Genomic DNA, 22430 nt, shown 5'->3' with positions numbered 1-22430 from the left:
TTAATAACGGGGAGTTAAATATGTTGTTGCTGCCTCTACACAGTAATATAGAAAACCCAATGCCTGCATTTGTAACTGTGACCTTTTGTAGCTTTTTGTTCAAGCTCCATTATTTTCTCCTGGCTACCAGATTGGCTCCTCTTTTCCTCTTATGAGCTAACTCTTACTATTCTAAAATATATTTAAAGTATAATATTTTCCAGGCAATTCTGTTTCTGACCACATGCAGATTCAGGAAATTTTGTTAGTTAGAACAGTTAGAACACTGCCAAAATAACAGTGGGAGTGATTTCATGATTTGCAGCTTATCTTCTTCCTCAGGATAGCACATTTATTAAACTAAGCGGGGATGTTTAGAGATTATTAAACCATTTATAAGTATTACTCTTCTGCTGAATTGAGTCTGGATAATAGTTTTCAATTGTATTCTTAGAGTAGACTAGGAACTCTTGCAAATGCTGCAGGGTCATCCGGCTATGCTGAGAAGCCACTACTAAAAGCTTGTGAAATGTACCCAGAGACTTCTCAGTTAAGAAGCTGGCTGAAAATTCTTGATTGAAACAACAGAATCGTCAAGAATGCTTTTGATTTAATATGACTGTGGCAATGTTAGAGCTTTTTAATGAATTATGAACTTAGTAGCACCACTGTCCTTATGATGCAGAGTAGCATAGTTCATCAAACTAAAGTACCTGTTTTGAAAGGAAATGATGGAAGACGCACATATTGCTGGAGCTACTTGGGTGTGAGCCTGACTAAGTGCTATCAAATGATCAGTAGAAACAATAGAAGCATTCCCAGTTTATCTTATGCTAAATTAAGGAGGGATCTTGCCTGCAAAAGTACTTCTAAAACTCAAAAATTTAGGGAGTCTGTCCTTAGACTGCTGATTCCATAGTGAGACTTGATTTCGAGCATAAACATCCTTAATAGGTTGAATTGGAATATTTACTCAGGACTTAAAATAGAGTGTATGATTTTCAACCAGAAAGTAAATTTGACCACTTTTTTGCCAATAATTTCATCCATTTTAAAGTTGCAAGTATAGGAATAAAAGCAGCGAGCAGTTCATTGTACTAATAAGAGTAACAAATTGATGCAGGATGAGATGGCTCAACTAGCTTGAGTCGTGTATTTATAAAAACACTCCTACATTTCCCAAAGGGCTACCCAAGCTTTATAGTTACATTCCTTAGAAACAGGCAAGCAGTTTCCTCTCTCCATGATTTGAGTAGGGCTAGCCTTGACCTTAAAAATAGCCAACTGTATTGCAAATTTTTCACAGGTTTTCTTTAGGATTTGCAAGGACTTAACAATCATATTAGTTATTTCCTGTGTAAGTAAAGCCATTTTATTATTAAGATAGTAAAGCCATAAGATATCCTTGCCCCTGTCCCTCTCCTTTTCGTAGCAGTAGCTTCAAGTGTTGTATTGAATAATTGTTTTGAGTTTTGATCAAAGGAAATGAGTTCATGGCACGATATATTTCATTTTGGTTGAAACTTGATCAAAACCTTCATTTTTTACATTGTCTGCTTATGGTTTCAATTCATGGAGGTCAGTGGGAGTGTTGTGCATAGGAATAGTGCACTTAAAGGTGGGAATATGTTGCCAGTAAATTTGCCGTTTGGAAACACCTTCTGAAGGTTGGAATTTGACTAGCAATCACTAAAAATATCTTTAAGGTAATTTTAAAAAATGTCTACTGCCCTTATTGTTTATGCCTTTATCTTATTACAAAAGAGGTGAATCACTTGCAATCTGTACTTTCTGATGTGAATGTAGAAGTGGCATTCTCCCTTCCCTCAGCATAGATTCAGCAGAAATACTTATTTTTTGATGACTAACTGTTGAACTGAAGTATCCCATTGTATCTAGATATTGCACCAAGTGACATGCACTGACCTCAGACATCTTCCTTTCCTCTTGTACAAACTGAAATAAATTGTGCATCAGAAAAATCATTAATGTTGAATTATGTTGCCAGTATGAGAGTCTTAATGTTCTACTGATGTAGTAGTATTATGAATGATCATCATCATTCTTCTAAAATTTGACTGACAATTTATAACACAGTTAGGTACTGGGCTATAGGCCATCAGTTTGACAGGAGTGAAGCTGCAGAGTGCAAGTGTGAAACATGGGAACCTCATTCTTCTCTGCTGAAACTGTTGCATTTAATGATTTGCTGTTCATTGGGACAGTTGGAGGATGGAAGGAGGCTGCAAGCGTGGTAGTTCCCCAGCTTCCTGAGCCTGTGGTGTGCAGGAGGATGTTCTCACTGCTGATGCCAAACTGTTCAGCTCCCCGGCTTCTTTTTGTGGGCATTCCTGCTGTATGAACTCACAACAGTCCTTGGCAGGCTTTCCAGCCTACCTCCTGTGTTGGCAGTAAGCTGGTATAGCACTGCCCATTTGATTGCCATCCAACAGTCTTTGGGTAGCCACCCGTCACAGTAGGGTTACTCTGAAGTTTTTAAGAGGTCCATGGGCAATTGTCAGTGATGTTGAGTCACCCGGCAGCCAGGAAGAGTGTTGGGTGTGAACCTCAAAGGATGCTAGCCTGTCACCCCACCTTCAGCACCGGAGAGCATAGCTTTGACAGTCGTATGGGAGCTCCCTTCCCCAGCACTTGGCAATTCAGCTTACAGAAAAGTCACTTATCCTGAGTGCAAAAGGAAGCAAATTTTACTTTGACACAGAACAGGAATGATGCATCCAAACACTGTTTAAATCTTTGCAGCAGTCATCCATAATACACCATATTATTCTCTTCCTTCTCCTTCTGAGACTTTGCCATCATAAAATCTCAGTTGTATGTTACATTTAAAAAATAGTAGATACTATTTGCCTATTACTCATCTGGCCATCTTTCAGCCGTATATTTGGTATTAATTTCATTTCTGAAAAAGCTTTAAGCTTTACTCCTTCTTTTAGGTTTCATGTAAATCTTGATCAAGAAAGAAAGCACCTCTGAGAACACTCTTGTGGACAACTTAACTTTTAACATGACAACTTTTTAAAATAGTTGTATAGGCAGAACTTCTAAATTAATGTCATTTGTATTTATATATAGTGTTTCTTTATAGAAAAGAATTAACTTAATAAGTAATTATCTTTGTATAGAAGAATAATACTACAGTTAATAGCTGTGATTCTGCAGAGAACCATGCTAGCCGAGTTCTCCGCTTGCATGGTATTCCTTACAAAAATGGGCCTGTGTTTTGGTTATGAGCTCGACTGAAGCTTTTTTATTAAACTAATACATATGCTACTAATGTTCTTGATGCTCTGAGATTTATCAATTGAGTTAGAAGTAGCAGGTGATAAAACAGGTTTTTTTGGTGTAGATATGTCGTAAACTGGATTGAACATAATTTTCAAAGTGATCATTGAAATCAAATACGCACTGCAGAATAGGTAACGCTCTGTTGCATCCAGATGTCTCTGGGCAGACAACTCTATTGTGCCTAATGGTTGCTTTGCTAATGATAAACACTTGTGTATGGGCCACTTGGATGCTAGCTGTGAGTGTTTGCTGCCTGGTCATTCATATTGGCTGTTAATTTAGAACTGAAGTCCAAAATACCCCTGTTGGCCAAATTCAATGACTGAATTACGAATTCAGCAGATTGGATAGCTTCAGCTGCATTTTGATCTGTCCTGAACTCAGTAAAAATATATAGCAGTTAAGAAATATTATGCATAAAAAAGCAACTAGGTTCCAGACTTAACTCTGGATACTGATGATGAGCTTTTTATTTGCTTTCTGTAAATACGCTGTCATTTATTATTGAGAATATTCATGGAAATTGTTAATTTTTAAATAAAGGTTTCAGAATATTCTTCAGTTCTAAATTTGTAAAAACAATCATTTATATGTTATTTAACACCAGTGGAAGTTTATAATAGCAGTGTTTTCATGTGTGAATATAAGTATTTCCTTTTACATCAGAAGCAGCTGTGCATGGGTGGCATGAAGAGGTATTCCCAAAAGACAAATGCAAGCACTCAAATACACAGAGATATCCACTATACAGAGAAAGATTGCATTTTTATGGACTACCTCCTTTGTGTGTGATACTGACTGAGAAGGAAATTACAACACTTGACTGTTTTCACTTCTTAAACATAGTTTTTAATTCAAATGGCTTTACACATGAGGAGGCATAATGAAGTAATAGAAGCATGATGTCACCTTGGATGTCATCTATCAGAGTGTAGATTACTCAGAGTTTTTCTAATTATCTACCAGTGTAATCAGTCTGAAGATGATGGCTCAAGCAATGAGTTGCTATAAAGAAAATGTTGGGAGAAAGCTCCCTACAAGCTGAAGTGACAGAAATTTAGTAAGAGTTTGCGAAAGAATGAGTGTTGTGCTTCAAATTTAAATTGGAGTAGAAAAAACATCACAAAGACCCAGATTTGCCTTCCTACTTAGTTTATTGGCTTTTGAGCAGTGTGCATAGGAGTACACTGAGGACACTTGTGTGTTTGGTTTGCTCATGTGTACTGCATTGATAAGCACCTCTTACAGCCTTGTTTAAGCAAATTCACATTTTGTACAAATTGGGAGGTGAACTTCCAAATTAGACTATGCTGTGGGGTCTCTAGTGAGGGCCTTTTTCTCAAAGGCCATGGCAGGGCTATGTTCATATAGAAGAATAAAAGAACAAGATAGAGTAGGGTGTAGGGACATTGTGAGGTGACTTACTCTGCTAGCAGGATTTTACTGGGCAAAGCTCAGAAAACGTGAATTAATGTTCAAATGTAAGGAGCATCAAGAAAAGCCATTCTGAGACCTGAGGTTGTCTCATTTAACTTTAGATCCTAGCATAATGGTCCAAATTACTTTAAAAGAGGCAACTATCTCATTCTCCTTTGGCTAGCTAAGGTGTCTAATGCTTAGTTTAAATCAGGTGTGCAACTATCTGGCACCAACGATTAGGTGAGCACTTCTAACTTAATGTTTTTTTCAAAGTGATTATATGCATACACACACGCACACACACACACACACACACACACGCACTTGCTTCTAAAGTTTTGGAGGAAACAACTGGTGTTCTGAAGTGTGTCAGATACAGAAGTGTGTTAATCCAAGACTGGTGAGTATCCTGCCTTGTATCCAGGTGCTCTTCAGATAGAAATGTTGTTTATGGAGGGAGGAAAAGGTCAGATTTCCATCTAACAAAGAAAAATAGCAAAGTGGTAGTTGTCCTACATATTTATATTTGACAATGAAATTGTGCACCATGTGTCATGCATCTTCTCAGAATTTCCTGTAACTGGTGTTATATGAGAGTGGATTTATTCTTTGAAAAGAAAGATGCAATATGTAGTGCTCAGCGCTACACTTGGTCTGGATTTTCTCAAAATAAATGAGAATTTTGAACTTCTGACCCAAACCCTCATGAGAAATATATTGTGCATTGAAAATGCTGGAAGTCCAAGTCTGGATAGCCAAGTTTTGGCAAATCACCCTAAGTGTGACACTGTACAGTGGATCATGACCATAGAAATGGAGGGATGGAGGAAGAAAACCCAGATAATTTAGAAATCTATTTAATTATATGTGGCTTGATTTGAAATGCTATCAGTTGTGTTTTTTAAGGATAAGGAAGCTAATAGCAATATCACTTCCTTTTTCTCTAGCAGTGAAGATGACTTGTACTATGAAACCATATGTTAGGGAAACAAAAATAATGGGAAATAAAATACGTAACAAATAGCAAAGCCTGAGGTTATCAGAATATTATTTATAATTTAACTACAGCAAGTGATCCTAGTGCATAAATAGATCAACAAAGTGCAATTTACTATAGAAAAAAAATAATTTTCAAAATACTATCAAAATTTCCTATCTCAGGAAAAAAATAAATTGTCTGAGATATTCCAAGAAAATTAATGACATATGACCAATATCTAAAGCATTTTTTTAAAACAATTGCCAGGAGCCATAGTGTGCATGATTCACTTTCTATGAGAACAGTTTTATGATATTCATTAGAATGAAAATCTGTTGGACTTCAGGGTGTCTGAGGACCTGAACTGTTAACATTACCATATCAATCATGTCAGGAAGAGGGGCTAAATTTAGACTGATTCTTGTTGACAGCATATGAGGGCTGTGAGTGCAGAAAATGTCCTCTTCCATGCCTCTCAAGGTTCAGGCTGACAGCTTTATACGAATGAACGCATCCCATCTCTGGGATGCAAAGGCAAAATCTGATCTCCATTGCAAAGCTGCCTTCAGTTTATGGGCAGCAATGAAGGGAATGTGTGGATGTGTTCTGGGTTCTCCCCAGCACCATCTTGCCTTTAATGATGATGGTTGTGATGATAAATGGATATTGCTGTGTCCAGGCCCTATGGGAAGTACCAAGAACTGTGCAGAAAAAACAGGTTTGGGAGGGTCCAGACCAATCAATGATTTATTTTTCTCCATCTAGAGTTTAAAAAACTGTGTCCCTTGGTGAAGGAGGATGTACTTTAATGTTCATTTAAAATGAAAGGAAATGGTATACAGAAATACTTGCAGTAAAGCTAGTGGGTTTGGGTCCTGTTTACAAATCGTGAAGTAATTTGCAGTGGATCAGGTTCTTTGCTTGGATACCCTTTCCTGGCTGCCGCTGAACACAGCAGGAGTTACGTGTCCGTATCTCAGAGAGCATTTTGGCCCAGAGTGTGTTACATGATTGCTGATTTGAGAGGCAGCAAGAAATCTCTTGACTAGAAATTTTTATAAAGATTGCTCTGTGCATTTTCTTCTTGAAGGTCTGAGGTATGAACTGAAGCTCTGTGTGTTTATGCGTTTGTGTGCAAGGTGTATAATGTTTCAGTACATAGATTGCGAGAAGTAACATTAATCTTCTTTTGCTTGCCCTGCAAACTACAGAAAAGGTTAAAGGATGGCCCGAGATGGGAAATTTTTCTTCTCAGTTACATCCTGTGCTGTGATTGGGGTTAGGTTTAGCTCAGTTGGTTAGAGCATGGTGCTAATAATGCAAAGGTTGCGGGTTTGATCCCCGTATGGGCCACTTGCTTGAGGGTTGGACTAGATGATCTCCAGAGGTCCCTTCCAACCTTACCAGTTCTATGATTCTACAGGTAAATAAGTGCTCTAGGTAGTTGTTTTTCTGCTTTCCTAGGGTGGCCTGCCCCTTCCATTTCTATCTCCCTGTGTCTCATCTTCCTTTTGCTGCATTCTCATCACTGCTACATAATACTTCCTTAGGAGCGAGTGGATGATCTATATTTCTGTAAATTGATTCTGTTGATGGTTTTACTTTTTTTTTCTTTCAAATGGCGATTTTCTTTCATGTTATACATATTCTTTATTATAGGTTCCCTCACATAATGTGATTTTTGAGGGGGAAAAAAAACCCAGGCATCTCATGAAGGGAACAATATACTCTCCAGTAAACTGCTTCTTACCAAGTCCAGTTCATCTTTGGGCAGCTCCTTTGTCTACTCAGGGCCAATACAGAAATATAGCTGCACCTCAGATATATTAAGACTTGCATAGGGATGCATGGTTAGCCAATGTTTGAGTTGAAACTGAAACTCGGTATTTCAAGTTCTTCTTTCTCTTACTAGATTTCATTATGTCTTATTTTGTAAATACTCCAGCAATCTTTAATCTGCCTATTCATACCAACAGTAACAACTTTGAGAAAGAAAAGTCAACTTTTTTTTTTCTCCCTAAGAAAAATGTGATGTGGACAAATTTAGGAACAAATGAATGATGTTAGGTGCAAGTTTGCAAGTTGACTGACTGTGTGCAATTCTAAACAAAGTATTCTCCATATAGTATCAAACTGTTCAAGTTTACCTTGTAGCTTAATGACTTGTATACGTCCATTTCAGAATGTTAATCTCATTTAGCATTTCACTGCTTCAAAAGTATATACCTGAAATTCCTAGAAGAACCCTGCAATGGTTGATTCAACCAACGTAACCAGCCTAGAAGAGTTTATAGATATAACGATAGCTCCAATATAGGCCTTCTAGTATTTAAAAATGCTGCTACTTTACATTTTCTTGGCTCACTGACTTCACTGGCAATTAATGCTGCTTTGTTTACAAGAAAGCTGTTTCCTATCTATGATCCACAATACTATGTCAGTTAGCATGGTGTCAATTTTTTGTAACTATTTCAGCATTGAAGTATAAGTGGCAGCTGCTACAGATGTTTTATTAGAAATACTGAATGCACAGAATGTATCTAAGATAAGAAAATGAGGTCAATTTTTCTGATCTAAAGTCTATTCACTTAGAAGACATTCATACCTGAGAACAGAAAGTATTACAGTGGGTTGTCTCAGTGATTGAGAATAAAGCACAGTCTGACAAATGAAAGGGGATATAGCTTCAAAAACTCATTGCATCAGGGCAGACACAGTTTCAAAAACTCATTGCATCGAGGCAGGTATTGCCTCAAAAAAATTCTTGGCATCAAGGTTTTCTGTGAGCTGTTCTGGAATGGGGCTTAAACAGGTTTCCTGATAGGAGATCCCATGGCTCATAAGATCCTGAGCTTATTCCCCATTACTTCCAAGGTTCAGCCTGCTTTCAGACCTGAACTCGTCAGTTCAAAGATACAGATAGGATATAGAAAGATGAGCATCATTTAAAGCATGGAAAATTAAATCTTTCATTAATCAGCGTGTTATGAATTATTACGATGTTCTCGTTAGGAATTTCTCTGCACTATGCTTCTTTTGATTTTTACTTTAATACTCATTTGTGAAGACCAGTATAGGACTACATTGTAAGGCACTGGGAAAGGCTGATGCCCTAATTTTAATTAAAGAGTGTTAGCTGCATAGGTATATGTAAAGCTGAATGTATCTTCTTTCTAATGATTTCAGTGGGGTTACTAGTGCCAGTGAGAGTACAGCTATATCTCCATTTATCTCTGTATATCTATTATTGGAAATGTCTGGCAGGGTGTCCAGTTGTGTGCCAATTTAACTAACAAACTTTTTAGTTATAAAAGGCATTCCTGTCTGCTATTACTAAAGAACGATCAGTCTGATTTCCAGATTTGTCTTGCAGTATGAGTTATTGCTCTTTATTAGAGCCACAGGAGGCTATAGAGTTACTTTGATACTGAAGATTACAGAGACGATAAAGGAAAGGATTACTTAATCGATATAAAGATGGCACAAATGGCTTACACCTGCATCAGGGAGGGTTTACTCTTTGTTTTCTGAGGCTGTGTTGCCCTGACAAAATTTAGACTGGAATTTTGTCCTAGCTGAAAAAGATGTTCTTGTTTGATTAGCAGTGGAAATCTGAAAGTTCATTTGCTTTCCCTAAGAAAATCCATGGTAGCTTGATGGTTTAGAGATAAAGGCTTTTGTCTGTAATAAGATCTTCTGATTTAGAATGGGCTGGATAGATGACTATAACTACATAGTCTTATTATTGGATTTTGTATTTCTTTGTAAAAAGACAATGCATGGATCATATTGTAAAGAGACCTGATTGACATCATGTTTGAATTACAGTGTTTATTCCAGCATATTGTTAGTTTTTCTCAAGCTCTAGTATTCAACTACATTCAAATAAAGAGCTTATTAGAAGAAGCCTTCAGATTTTACACTTCCTGTGTGTATAGTAGTGTCTATTTCATGAACAAATTTGAAACAACTGATATCTCTGAGATTATTGTGGAGAGCCCTGGGTGCACATACTTGTCTCTAAAACATGGGTCAGTGTTATCCACTTACTCTGTGCCTGTGCTGGAAAGCCAAGAGTGCAGCGGAAGCAGTTGCACAGGCTGAGCTGTCTACATTGTGTATATAGCCAGTGGGACTTCCAGCATCATTATGAAACAGCATCTGTAGGCATTTGAATGGTTGTAGACTATTAATTGTAGCTGTTATATCATTGATGTTTCTTTGTTCACAGACATTGGGTATTTAATGCTGCTAAATATGCTATAGATTTATGAAAAGTATGTATTTTTCTGTCAGTTCTTAACCAGCTGCTGAATTCTTATTTGTACAAATAATAGCTTGTTGTCTGATTCTGTGAGCGTTCTGCAATTTTTAAATTAAATCTCTTGTTAATGATGACTACCTAAAAGTTCCCGACAGTGTTGTTGTTTTAGTTCCTTTGAAGATGTGTTTAATCTTCCAGTATTTGAGCTAATGTTTGGAACTCATCTAACAGAAGCAGCAATGAGGTGGGTTTTTGATGTTTGTCCACTATATGAATTATATGTCTAAAAATCATACTTGTAATATTATTTACACTTCATATCATATCCCCCTACAATATGTGAAGATCAATGATTAATCCAGAAGAATCAACTGAAAAAGAGATGTTGAGAAACTGCACTGTGAAAAACAATGTTGCCAGCTCCTTTCTCATATACCAAGGCATTAAGTGTTGATTATCTAGATGCAGAAAGTATGATCAGGAATTCTACGACTTGCATTTCATTTCTATGTCATCCAGCAGAGGTTATATAAGAGGACTTCTTCCTCTCTGTATTCTCACTGCTCTGGGTTTGGTTTTTTTTTCCTCTATTCTTTGTTGCAGTTTTTTTCCTCTTCTGAAGTTTTGCCTGAAGCAAGAAACCTCACTACTCAGTCTCTTAGGAATCATGATGATGAGCACTTGAGACTCTAGTAGGAAGTGAGGTTAAATTTTATGTCATCGCCTTCAAATAGATCTTTTGGAAGCAAAAAAATGCTCATGTCAATAAATTGCTTTTGTGTTTCTTCCTTCCCCTGACATCGCAAGGTACTCCATTTCAAATCCATGGAACAAAAGGGCATTCTCTTGAAATTACTTTGTGTCCGTACATCTCAGGTGTCAGCTACTTCATTGATGAAGAAGACAATGTTATTGCATGGCTCCTCTGAGATCACCAAATTGAAAAAGAAGAAAAGAAAAGAAAACAACTAGTAAAGAATGGGAGCAAGAAAGAAAGAATAAGATTTCGGCATCTCAGTGCAAATAGGATTTATGTTGCCCTGTATTTCTTAGTGTCTTCTAATAGTGCGGAGAGTTATGTGGCTTCTTACTGTGCCTGGAGCTTGAGTTGGCCTGTTCGTTCTTCCACTTACATGAAGCTTTACTGTCCCAAGATCCTTCAGTGATGTCCCAGTACTGTTCAGCTGTGGGTTCAAGAGAGCCCATTGCCAGGAGAGAGAGACAGTGCAATCTGGGAGCTACCAGCTTATCTGTAATGATCTAATGACTTCTGTGGGTTTCCTTCTCTTCCAGGAATAGATGAGAATAACTGAATTTGTATGCATCCATGTACACACAAGGTGTTCCTGAAGTATGTGGTATAACAGTCTGCTTGTTTTTTCCAGCTAAAACAAAGAGGGTAAAAATTTGTCAAGTTGGAGTTGAGGTTGGAGTTAAAATTGTGCCCCTCACCTAGTTTTACACGAGTTCAGGAATGGACTTTGGGTGCAGTTTACTGCTCACTGGGTTACTATGATGTTTTGATGTAAACTAGGGGATCACTAAATTCAGTAAGGCCCAATTATTTGAATATTTTAATGTTAAAGTCTGAAGACTATTTTTGACATATGTAGAATGTGGCGGTTGTATTGTGGATTCTTTACTGGTTCAAACTTGGGCTAAACTTCTGATCACAATAAAAATAATTCTCCTTTGAAAACTAACTCATCCTTATGTTAATACATATTCTTATTTTCTTTAATTGTATAAATAAATTCATGCATGCCTTCTGGGTGTGTCATTACAGTTGATTTCTTATCTGGACTTTACTCTTCAAAAACTCTGGATGTTTAATTTTCGACTGAGTGGCTCTTTTCTGTAGAGGAAAAAGTACTCATTGCTAGAAATTATATTAAGTTTTCTCAAGCCTTTATTTTATTATTTCTTGTTTTGATATCTCAACATTGTTAACAGAGCAGTTGTTTTTTAAAGTGGATTTTGCTCAGGTTTCTTTCACAGATACCTTTGCTGCTAAAAGTTTTCTCTTTGCTGTGTTTATGGCCAGCTATGCTTCTAGAACTTAGTATGCCTAATCAGCATTGTTTGGGTCCAGAATTTCAATTCCAGATTCACTTCCCTTGGCATGCATTTCTGTTGTATTGCTAATTTGGTTATGTAGCTGAACTACAACCACTTGAAAGCATTTTCCTTGTCGGAGTCTCAAAATGTGATATGGTCTGTAACCAGTGAGAGGAGTCTGAAATAATAAAAAGGACATGAAGGTGAATTTTCAAAATCTGGAAGCTCTCTCACCTTGCTGAATTAGTTGCAAATTAGGATTTCAGTGTTTCCAGTGTAGCTGAGATTTAAAACCAGGGGTTTTGAGGAAGGAGTTGGAGAGGGTATCTTCAGCACAATGTGTAGGTTGCATGGATCCAACTCAAGTGATTCAGTTTGATAATTACTGAGGGAACCAAAAAGGGGGGGAAGTGCATGTAATTAAAGACGTATATATAGGGGAATTATATTTTTGCTTATTTCCAAGCAAATGATTTTTTGGGATATATTTAGACATTCTTTGTGCTTGTAGAATTTCTATAGGAAGTTGGTAAACTCTTGATTGTATTTATACATAATTCTAGTCCACTGTCTCTCCACTCAGAGAAGATAAAAAGGATTGATTGAGACTAATGTGTATTTGATGATGTAGATCAATTACCTTTTTGGGATGTATGTCTAATCTTTCAATGAATCCAGTACAAAAAGCATGCTGCTTTAGCACAGTAATTATGGAAAGTGGGATTTTTCCTAGGGCATGTTGATTTGTAACAGACAACAAGTTGAAGTTGCTGGATATTAGCTATTATGGAGTCACATTGTTGGACTGTATACAGTCTGTATACACAAATATATATCTATATGTCTGTGTGTATGCATGTATATATTTGTATAAACAGCTGACATCACAAGAGAGATGCAGTCTTCCTAGGTGAACTAGAGTAAGTGTAAGGGTGGAGGTAAGACATGAGCAGAACTTGCTGCCAATTTTCTGAATCTCTTTTTGCTGAGTTTGGCCTGTGGGAGGGAGCTTCAGCTATGGTATGTCTTTCTCTTACAAGCAGAAAAGACTTGAAAAGCTTTGCTCATACTCTGGCTGCAAAATGATCTTCAGACTGATTTAGAGTGCCTTGAGGGACATGGCTGCTGAGAATGCCTTGGCTGCTCTTTCACAGTAGTTTTCTGAAAACTTAGTACTGCTTTGGAAGAATGCAGTGACTGAACCTGGTTTTAGATAGTACATTCTGGTCTTGTGCTGGTAAAGCTGGTTTCTCGGAGCTCCTCATGATATCTAGACCTTTAATGCTGCAGAGACAATCAAGACTGATTTGAGGTTAGAAGAAAGTGTCACACTGTAAATGGAACAAGTGGACTGTGGTGTTGCCACCCTTAGAAAATAGTAGATTACACTTCTACTGCTTTCATCAAGGCATCTCAGAACACTTAACAAACGGTAATTACATTTCACAAAACCCTGGTGAGATAGGTAAGTATAATCACACATTTTGCAGCTGGACAGATTGAATCATGCAGGTGTTACTTGCCAAAAGTAAAACAAGAAGTCTGTGGACAATTGCAGCATAAAAATCAAGGGCTCTTAATTCTTAACCTGTTATGCCTTGCTTTGCCCTCTGAAAAGACCGTTCTGTTCACTGCTTTATTGCGGATGGCCTCAGTTATGTGCTCACACAACAATAAAAACAAGGGAGCTGCCTTACTGCCTCCTCTTACAGTCATATTGCCAGACTACTTTTTCATCTTGGATTTGAGAGAGAATATTTAAGGCACTAGTGTATTGTTTAAAGTACTAAGATTCACTTTTCTGTGTTTTTTTTTGTGGTTTACTTTCTGTATGTTCCAGTTGCCCATCTGTGTAATACTTTTCCTTTCTCAGACATTTTATGTCTTAACCTGTCAGATTAGATCTCTGAGGCAGAGGGTTTGCAGTTTCTAACACACTAGATGCAACAGCAAGAAAGGAATAATTTTCAAAGGACTGCTTTCCCCCAGTTGCAGTTCAGATGACATTAAGGATTTGGATTCCTCCAAATTCTCCACCTCTAGAATGCTTTAAAGGCAGTCAGTGGATTCAGAAGGACATTTGAATCTTGGCAGTTATGGGAGAAGGGAGGTGCGTTGTTAATGCAAACATACTGAGCTTCCTGAGGTTACATTAATAGCAGGCACGTTGGCTGAATTCTCCTGAGCGCCTCTTAGGTTACATCTGAAGAGATTTCTTTCTTCCCTCAATCTGGCTATGGCTTTCAATTAGAGATTGAAATTTGAAAGGGAACAAAAACATCAGACTTTAAAATACCAACTGTGCTTTATTTTAAATACTTTCTTCACCCAAAGACATACTTTGGGAGCATACAGAGCCCAGTGGTTTTTGTACTTTCTCTAAGATGATCCCTGTAGATTATAGTTCCAAGTTTGTGCTTACAGTAGGATTAGTCTTTTTGAATTATCGTAAATAACTTGCAAGAGTAAGGATTGATGATTCTACTATCAAAAAAAGATGGATTTTTTTTAGATTAGTAAAACTGTAAATCAAAACTTTGTATTTTATTGACTAAAATATGCATTTCTTTAAATGTGCTCAAAGAGAATTGATTTGTATTTGATATCAGAAAAATATTGTTCCTCATTGTCCTTCTGTGTGTGTGTATATGTGTGCTTGTTTTTAATGTGCAGGGCAGGAGAGAATTGGCAAAGATTCCCATTATGAGCAAGAAGGGAAAGTTCAGTTTGTGATTGATGCTGTATATGCCATGGCTCACGCCCTCCATCACATGAGCAAGGACCTTTGTGCTGATTACCCAGGGGTCTGTCCGGAGATGGAACAAGCAGGAGGCAAAAAGTTGTTGAAGTACATACGCAGCGTTAACTTCAACGGTGAGCTGAAAGACTATTTTATCAGTAGCATTTTGACCCCTGTAGGTTTTTTTCTATTGAATTTTACTTAATGTATTTTTCCGTTTAATTCAGATTGAGTTTTTTATTGGTTCACTAGAGTTTATGGTAGAAGACCATATTTATTTAGTATCTGTTGGAAAGCATGGTGTTGCTTTACTTGAAGTAGATATTTTCTAAAATATTTCGGTCTTGCAGGACCCCAGGTAGCCAAGACAAGTAGGCTACCACTGTGCAAAGACAGAAATTGGTACTGCTATTTTAGAACACTTTTCAGAAGCCAGTGATTTTTTGTAGGAGAAACAGTTGGGTAAAAACTTCAGCTTGTCTCTGATTAAATATGCTTATTTAAGCCCCAGAAGTTTATTAGTGTCACATATCTTGTTTATTATTTATTCACATTGTTTCCTTTACTCGGAGAAAACTAACTCAATGAAATTCTGGTACCCTAAAACCAACTGAGATTTATGTTCAAACCAAGGGAGAAAACAGATAAAGGGATGGGTTCATTTGCAGAGTCAGAACTATGTGATTTAGATCTACCGGTTACTTCAACATTCCTTCCTCCAATTAGATTTTAGAGATGTGAAAGTAAAAACACATAACCTCCTGGAAATGAGGATGGGAGAATTTTTCTATTCAGCTGCTTACTGTACATCCACTAATGCTTCTACCGAACCGAAGTGTGGCAGTGATAGTTGCAATACCAGCTCTCCCTTTCAGTTCAGTGGCTTCCACTTATTTTCTTCTACATTGCAATGTATGAATCAAGCCTAAATACCGGTAGAATTTCCTGTCTCTGTATGTTTTACTGAAATTTTATTGGCTTCATTAATATCATGGGGGAGATTCACCTGAGCCCAGCCGCACTGTCATCAGAGCAGATCACTCATAGCCAGTAACATTACAAGCAATCTAATGTTATTTCCCCCTCATAAACTTCACTAATGTAGGTATTGGGGATCAATGCTCTCTATAGCTTTCTGTAAGACAGATCCTGTATTTAACTAGAGGCAAAAGGTTAGATTTCCAAATCTATAGTTAGAACAGATTTTGAAAAATAATGAAATGTCCTTTGGAAATGGGTGAGGTAGCCACAGCTGTCGGTCCTTGTGGAACACCAACTTGCGCAGACATCACCTGCTGTGTGGATGACATAGAGAAACCTCTAAAGCAGCCACAGGGGATATTGTGGCCTGAGGCCACGGGCCTCCATGGTTGGGCACTGGAAGAGCATGGATGTTATTGCTAGGCCACTCTCCATCATCTTTGAAACGTCCTGGAGAACAGGAGAGATGCCTGAGGACTGGAAGAAAGCCAGTGTCACTCCAGGCTTCAGAAAGGGCAAGGAGGAGGATCCAGGAAGGGTAAGATAGCCCGGTCAGCCTCACCTCCATCCCTGGAAAGGTGATGGAACAGCTCATCCTAGATGGCATCTCTAAGCATGTGAAGGAAAAGAAGGCGATCAGGAGTAGTCAGCATGGATTCACCAAGGGGAAATCCTGCTTAACCAATCTGAGAGCCTTCTATGATGGCATGACTGGCTGGGTAGATGAGGGCAGAGCAGTGGACGTTGTGTACCTTGACTTCAGCAAGCTTCTCAACACTGTCTCCCATAACATCCTCATGGGCAAGCTCAGGAAGTGCGGGCTAGATGAGTGGACAGTGAGGTGCATTGAGAGCTGGCTGAAAGGCAGAGCTCAGAGGGTCGTCATCAGCGACGCTGATGGTCTAGTTGGAGGCCTGTAGCTAGCGGTGTCCCCCACGGGTCAGTGCTGTGTCCAGTTTTGTTCAACTTACGCATCAGCGGCCAGGCCGAAGGGGCAGAGTGCCTCCTCAGCAAGTTTGCTGAGATACCAAACTGGGAGGAGTGGCTGACACACCTGAGGGCTGTGCTGCCATTCAGAGAGAGCTGGCCAGGCTGGAGAGTTGGGCGGAGAGGAACCTCCTGAGGTTCAACAAGGGCAAGTGCAGGGTCCTGCACCTAGGGAGGAATAATCCCCTGCACCAGCACAGGCTGGGGGCTGACCTTCTGGAGAGCAGCTCTGCAGAGCAGGACCTGGGAATTGACCACAAGTCAATCACGAGTCAGCAATGTGCCCTTGTGGCCAAGAAGGCCAACGGTATCCTGGGGGGTGTCAGGAAGAGTGTTGCCAGCAGGTCAAGGGTGGTAATCCTGCCCCTCTACCCAGCCCTGATGAGGCGGCCACATTTAGAGTACTGTGTGCGGTGTTGGGCTCCCCAGTATGAAAGAGACATGGAACTACTGGAGAGAGTCCAGCGTAGGGCTACGAAGATGATCAGAGGGCTGGAGCATCTCCTCTATGAAGAAAGGCTGCAAGAAGAGAAGACTGAGAGGGGATGGACTAGATGATCTCCTGAGGTCCCTTCCAACCTCAACCATTCTGTGATTCTGTGATAAAGAGAATGAATGGTCATTCTGTCATTTTATTAGAGCTGAGAAATAATTAGTGAGAAAATAGGTTTCCAGCTGATTTTGTGTAGTGTTCAGCTCCTAGAATTGGTAAGCAGTAACTTTGGTTTCCTTAATTGTATTTCCTTGGTCAATATTTTAAAAGATGATTTTTTTTCTTCATTTGCACATTTACACGACCATAGGGCGTTTTTCTTTGGTTGTATATGTGTGACTCATGACCAGCAAAGGGGCTTGAAGAACAGGGTTTTTTTTAGCAGGAGACAGAGAATGATGGCAAAACTGATACAGTGCTAAACCTTTATATTTTCTTTTCGCTGTTCAATGCTGGCCTTTCCCATGGGAAATGAATCATTTTCTATAATATTATTCAGGGGCAGAGTTTAGCTTTTTTGTCACATTCATGGAGTATAATTGTGCATGTGTTTGCATATCCGGGCTTAGTGCTGCACTGTAATCCTTCTGGGGCTTATTCCTGGGGCTGCAGGGAGATGTTCAGGAGACCTACTTCTTTTCAGTATTATACTATATAAAAGTGCAGTGATCTCAAATGCTCTTTTTATTACTGCAGGCAGGCTTATGACTTTCAAGGAAGAAGACTAGATGTCTTGTTCAGCTGTCTCTCTGGTGGGATTTTGGCAGCCATGTCTCCCTGCTAGGCCAGCCTGTGTCCCAGCATTAACATGTCTCACTTGCTATGCATGATACTGTAGCATCTGATTGCACATTGTTTTGGCATTAATACAAGAAACCACACTAGCAAACAAAAAAAACAAGGCTATTCAACACAAAGAAGCTGGAACAATCAAGTAAATTCTCAGAATTGTTGTGGATCAGTTTAGTCTTCCTTGTGATGTAAGCTAAATAGCTGTCATTTAATTCACCCAATAGACAAGGCCAGGCGGATAAATCACAGGGACAAGGCAATGGAAGGAGTAACGTGCGTGGCTTTTGCTGGTCTACATGGTGTATTTCTGTTGTTTTAAAGCCCTTGCACTTGTGGGACACAAGTGCTACTACCCAAGCCTTCCTTGTCCGTTGCATTTCCACTCCAGGAGTGGTAGAGAAGTATGCTTCTGTGCTTAACTTTCCCTTCTCTGGGTCACTGGTACAGCAACGCAACTCTGTCTCATCAACATTAGGACTTGGAAAACAACGTGTGGGCTACCCATCATTAAAATCCTGTTCTTCCAGTCTTCTAACTAAATCTGCAGTAAAAACAGAAAGTAGAACACTGCAAATGCTTTGTACAAATTCTGACTCTGCCAGAGAGAAAAAATATATCCCATTTTCAAGCATCTTGAGATGAGATCCTCATTGTTTGTAATAGATCTCCTTGTAACTATGCGGTTGAAATCATTCTGTCTGTACATGCTTTTGGATTCTTTTCTTCCTCGCAAAGATAATGACATTCACAAAGGTGTTTTAATGAAGAGAGTCTGGATTTGTTCTAGCAGCTCGTTATGATTCTAGTATTATCTCACTATCATAAGAGCAGAAAACTAAAAATCTAAAAATACAGAAAACTTAAAACCCTAAGTGTTCATGCAGTGAGATTCTGAAACTCTCACAATGCAAATTGATTATATTTTTTCCCAGCAAAAAGCAAAAGATTCTTTTCATGTGACCCCTTCAGGTTCTCAATCTGCAGTAAATGTGAACTGAGTAATAAACACCTTAGCTAGTTACACTATCCAGAACCCTGGCCTTTTCCTGTTAACTCAGTTTTCGTTTTGTTGTGGTGAAGACACAGAAATCCTACAAAATCAATAAGATTGTGAGTTTTTTTCAAGTGCATTTTGCAGGTGAAAGGTTATATACTCTATGTCTGTGTCGTAAGAAGATACTTAGATCCTTATTGGGAACTGGAGATTTCATAACCTCTGAATGATCAAGAAGCTACAGACTAGAGGCTAATACTCAGTTACTGAAGTGCTTGATGGAGCTGTAGCAAAGTTTTTATGAATCCTAGCAGAAGAAAAAAAATTGCAAATTGTTTAAAAAAACTAAACAACCAGATGTCTTAGTAATTATTGGATCAATAAATCTAATAATAATTATTATTAAAAGATTATTTATGAAAATATTCCTTCTTTGTAATGAACTTTTGTATTATTTTTTATTATTTTCATGAGTGCACAAGGAAACTGGAATTGCAAAAATAGAATGAAATGCTGTAACAGTTTCATGCAGGACTGAAAGAGTTAAGATCCTAACACAGAGATAGTATAAAGGAAGCATTAAAACATGTACCAGAGCCCATACAGAGGTTAAAAATGTTTTGCGCTTTACTAAACAAATCCTTGGCTTGGGAGTCCAATTACTTGATCTTCAAAGTCTGGAAACTGGAAGCTCCTGCTTGACTTGTGACCTCAGATTATCACAGTTCTTTACATTCCTGCAGATATTAATCTTTCCTGTAGGTTCAAGACTTTTCACAGATATTTTTTCTATGTAATTTTAAAGCAGAATGAAGATACATTTGAAAATAGCTATAGGCACTTACTATTAACTGTCAAGTATTCACAACCATGCATAATACAGGTGTCCTAAGGAACAGTGCACTTAGAGGTCTGGAGAAGTGGCGCAGCACGTAAGGCTGCTTTGTGCAGTATTATTGTGGAGTCTGCAGCCCTGGAACATCCAAGTACATCCACTGTTGTTAAGGATTATTTTAAACGTCAGTGTTCAAAGCTATCTGCAAGGAGTTATACAAAAACTATTAGCAGTGACCTACAAAGAGTTTCATTGCTCCCACAAAACACAGAACAGCACAGCGCATTTCTGAATGATCGATCCTGATATGTTACCTATTCAGGCCTTTTCTGTATAGCGCACGCTCCGTAATAGCGCCTTTTTTTTATATTGGTCTTCTTTTTATTGACCCTTTTCCACACCTCTCCTGGCATAATGCTGGGTGTTTGTCAGCGCTGAAATTTGTATCAGCACCATATGCAGGCAGGCAAATAGCCTATTTTGCTTTCCCAGACGTGAAATCAATAACAGCTTTACTTTACCCTAGTACACCCACGTTGGGGCAGCCATAATTGGGCCAGGAAGATTTCCAGGGGATATTTCAGATGGCTCATGAAGGTGACCCAGGTGTGCTGTTAAGCTGCTTCCCTTCTGTCTGTTGACGAGCTGAAGGCAGCAGAATTTCTCTCGGCTTCTATGAGTTTGGCAGGGCCCTGACAACAGCCCCAATTATAAGCCTGTCTCATAATCTGCAAATATGATCACTTGTTCATGTCAATGTGGGGGTTTTGCCAGGATCTATGGAATCCACATATGTAGATGTTGCATTTTGGGAGTCTCACTTGAGCTGCTGCACTTTGAACTATATTCTTTTATGTCAGCTCTGACAAAGCCACGCTCAGCTAATAATATATGCCCTTTTAAAAGTCATGATTGGCTAAATCCCATTTGTGACAACTTTCAGAAGGAGCCTAGGAGTCATAGCCATTCCTTCGTATTCATTTTAAGTGTTTTCACTATATATGTATTCTGGCTACATTAATCTGTAATGACAATTAAATATCTGCCTAGTGGTCATAGGGAACTAATGAGGAGAGATTTCAGTGGAAGATTTTCTGTACCAGTCTTTGAACTTAATCTGTATCTAATCTCAGAAGGATTGGTAGAATAGACAAAGAGCAATTTACCTGGGCTAGAATGGAAACTATGCTAATTCACTCCTTCAAATCTTCTTTCACTCACTGTAATTCAATGAAGAATGAGAATTGTAAAGAAAACCATAATCTTAAAGTTCAGTGCTACTACAGGAGAGATTTTTCATTGCTTTGGGGAAGAGAAAGTTACACGGTAGGAGGAAGCTTTGAATAGTGATATACTCGAGCATTGTCATAATCTTCAATCTTGACACAATATTACTCTACCCCACTGAAACCTGTTTTAATATATCTTGAAATAAATGTGATCCTTGAAATTTTTACCTAGAGCTGTGAGAAAATACAACATTGCTTTGAATTCTCATTTAAGAAAGAGTTCACTATTGCTATGATAATTAAAATGCAGATGATCAGAACTTTCCTAAGGAATCATCTGTAATGCATTTCAGTTATCAACATGCTTCCAGTCTGTGGACTTACTTTGCCCTGAGGAGAATCAATCAAATCACTGTATTTGGGTGTGCTGGAGGCTTTACCTCCTGCCCATCAGAAGCAAAGGGTGACAGATCCTGATCCTGAACTGGTCCTGACTGAAATACTTTTCAGCCTGTATCAGTGTCATAAAGGCTAAATAAGGGATCATGCAATGAATAGTCTTGCTGTGGTTTATTCTGTTCTTTTCCGTCTCAACTGCATGCTGATTACTGGGATAAGAACATATTGTGGAGGAGGAAGCTATTTCTGGATGCCAGTCAAGATTCACTAGACCTGGGCTGACTTCTGACAGCAGTATCTCTCAGAAGCAGATGGAACATTTTCTGGGGGGGAAAAAATCATTTAGAAGCTCCATTCACAGGGCTGATTTTCACTAAAGAACTCCCTAAAGAAAGAAAGATGGGGAGGAAGGCTGGAGGGCAGAAAGAAAAGCTTTCTGCTGTTTCTTGCTGCATGCAAGACTAGAGTGAAGTAAGTCTGATCTAGTTTTGCTTCATTGTGCTTTCAGTCAGTAGATTTGCATAGAAATCATTAATCACAGAAGGAGGGCTAGGATTATGCCTCAGTGTCCTAGTGGTGTTTATTTTAAATGGCTGGGCTGATAGATGGCCGTTGCCTGAAACATGTTGCCAGTCTGAAAGCTCTCAACTGTGACTAAATAAATAAAATAGATACTGTAAAACTTTGGCTTTTTTTGTTTGGTTGGATTTTGTCTTGTTTCTTTCCTCAGGCAGTGCTGGCACTCCAGTGATGTTTAATAAAAATGGTGATGCACCAGGGCGCTATGACATCTTTCAGTACCACACAACGAACACCAGCACCCCAGGCTACCGGCTCGTTGGTCAGTGGACAGATGACCTTCAACTCAATGTGAGTCAATTTTATTCTTTGCTTGCTCTTGTTTATCAGGTACAATCAGTAAATGTGTTTTGTCACCCTGCAAGAATTAATACATCGAGCTCTACTGTTTCA

General features: G+C 38.6%; 1 protein-coding gene across 11 annotated transcripts in view; it reads left to right on the top strand.

Annotated features, from left to right (window-relative positions):
* Window positions 1-22430, top strand: part of GRM7 (glutamate metabotropic receptor 7) — a 342940-nt gene that overhangs the window by 202715 nt on the left and 117795 nt on the right. For 9 of the 11 annotated variants that reach the window (XM_062585576.1, XM_062585585.1, XM_062585584.1 and 6 more), the window contains 2 exons: window positions 14682-14882; window positions 22189-22328. In XM_062585576.1, the coding sequence (XP_062441560.1) occupies window positions 14682-14882; window positions 22189-22328 (341 nt within the window). Of the gene's footprint in view, window positions 1-14681; window positions 14883-17905; window positions 17977-22188; window positions 22329-22430 lie in introns of those variants that run through there. The other 2 variants (XM_062585586.1, XM_062585583.1) reach the window with 2 other exon arrangements.

The sequence above is a fragment of the Rhea pennata genome, chromosome 12 (assembly GCF_028389875.1).
Source record: "Rhea pennata isolate bPtePen1 chromosome 12, bPtePen1.pri, whole genome shotgun sequence".
Classification (NCBI taxonomy): domain Eukaryota; kingdom Metazoa; phylum Chordata; class Aves; order Rheiformes; family Rheidae; genus Rhea; species Rhea pennata.
The sequence above is the reverse complement of the archived record's forward strand: the minus strand, read 5'-3'. Positions and strand labels throughout refer to the sequence as shown.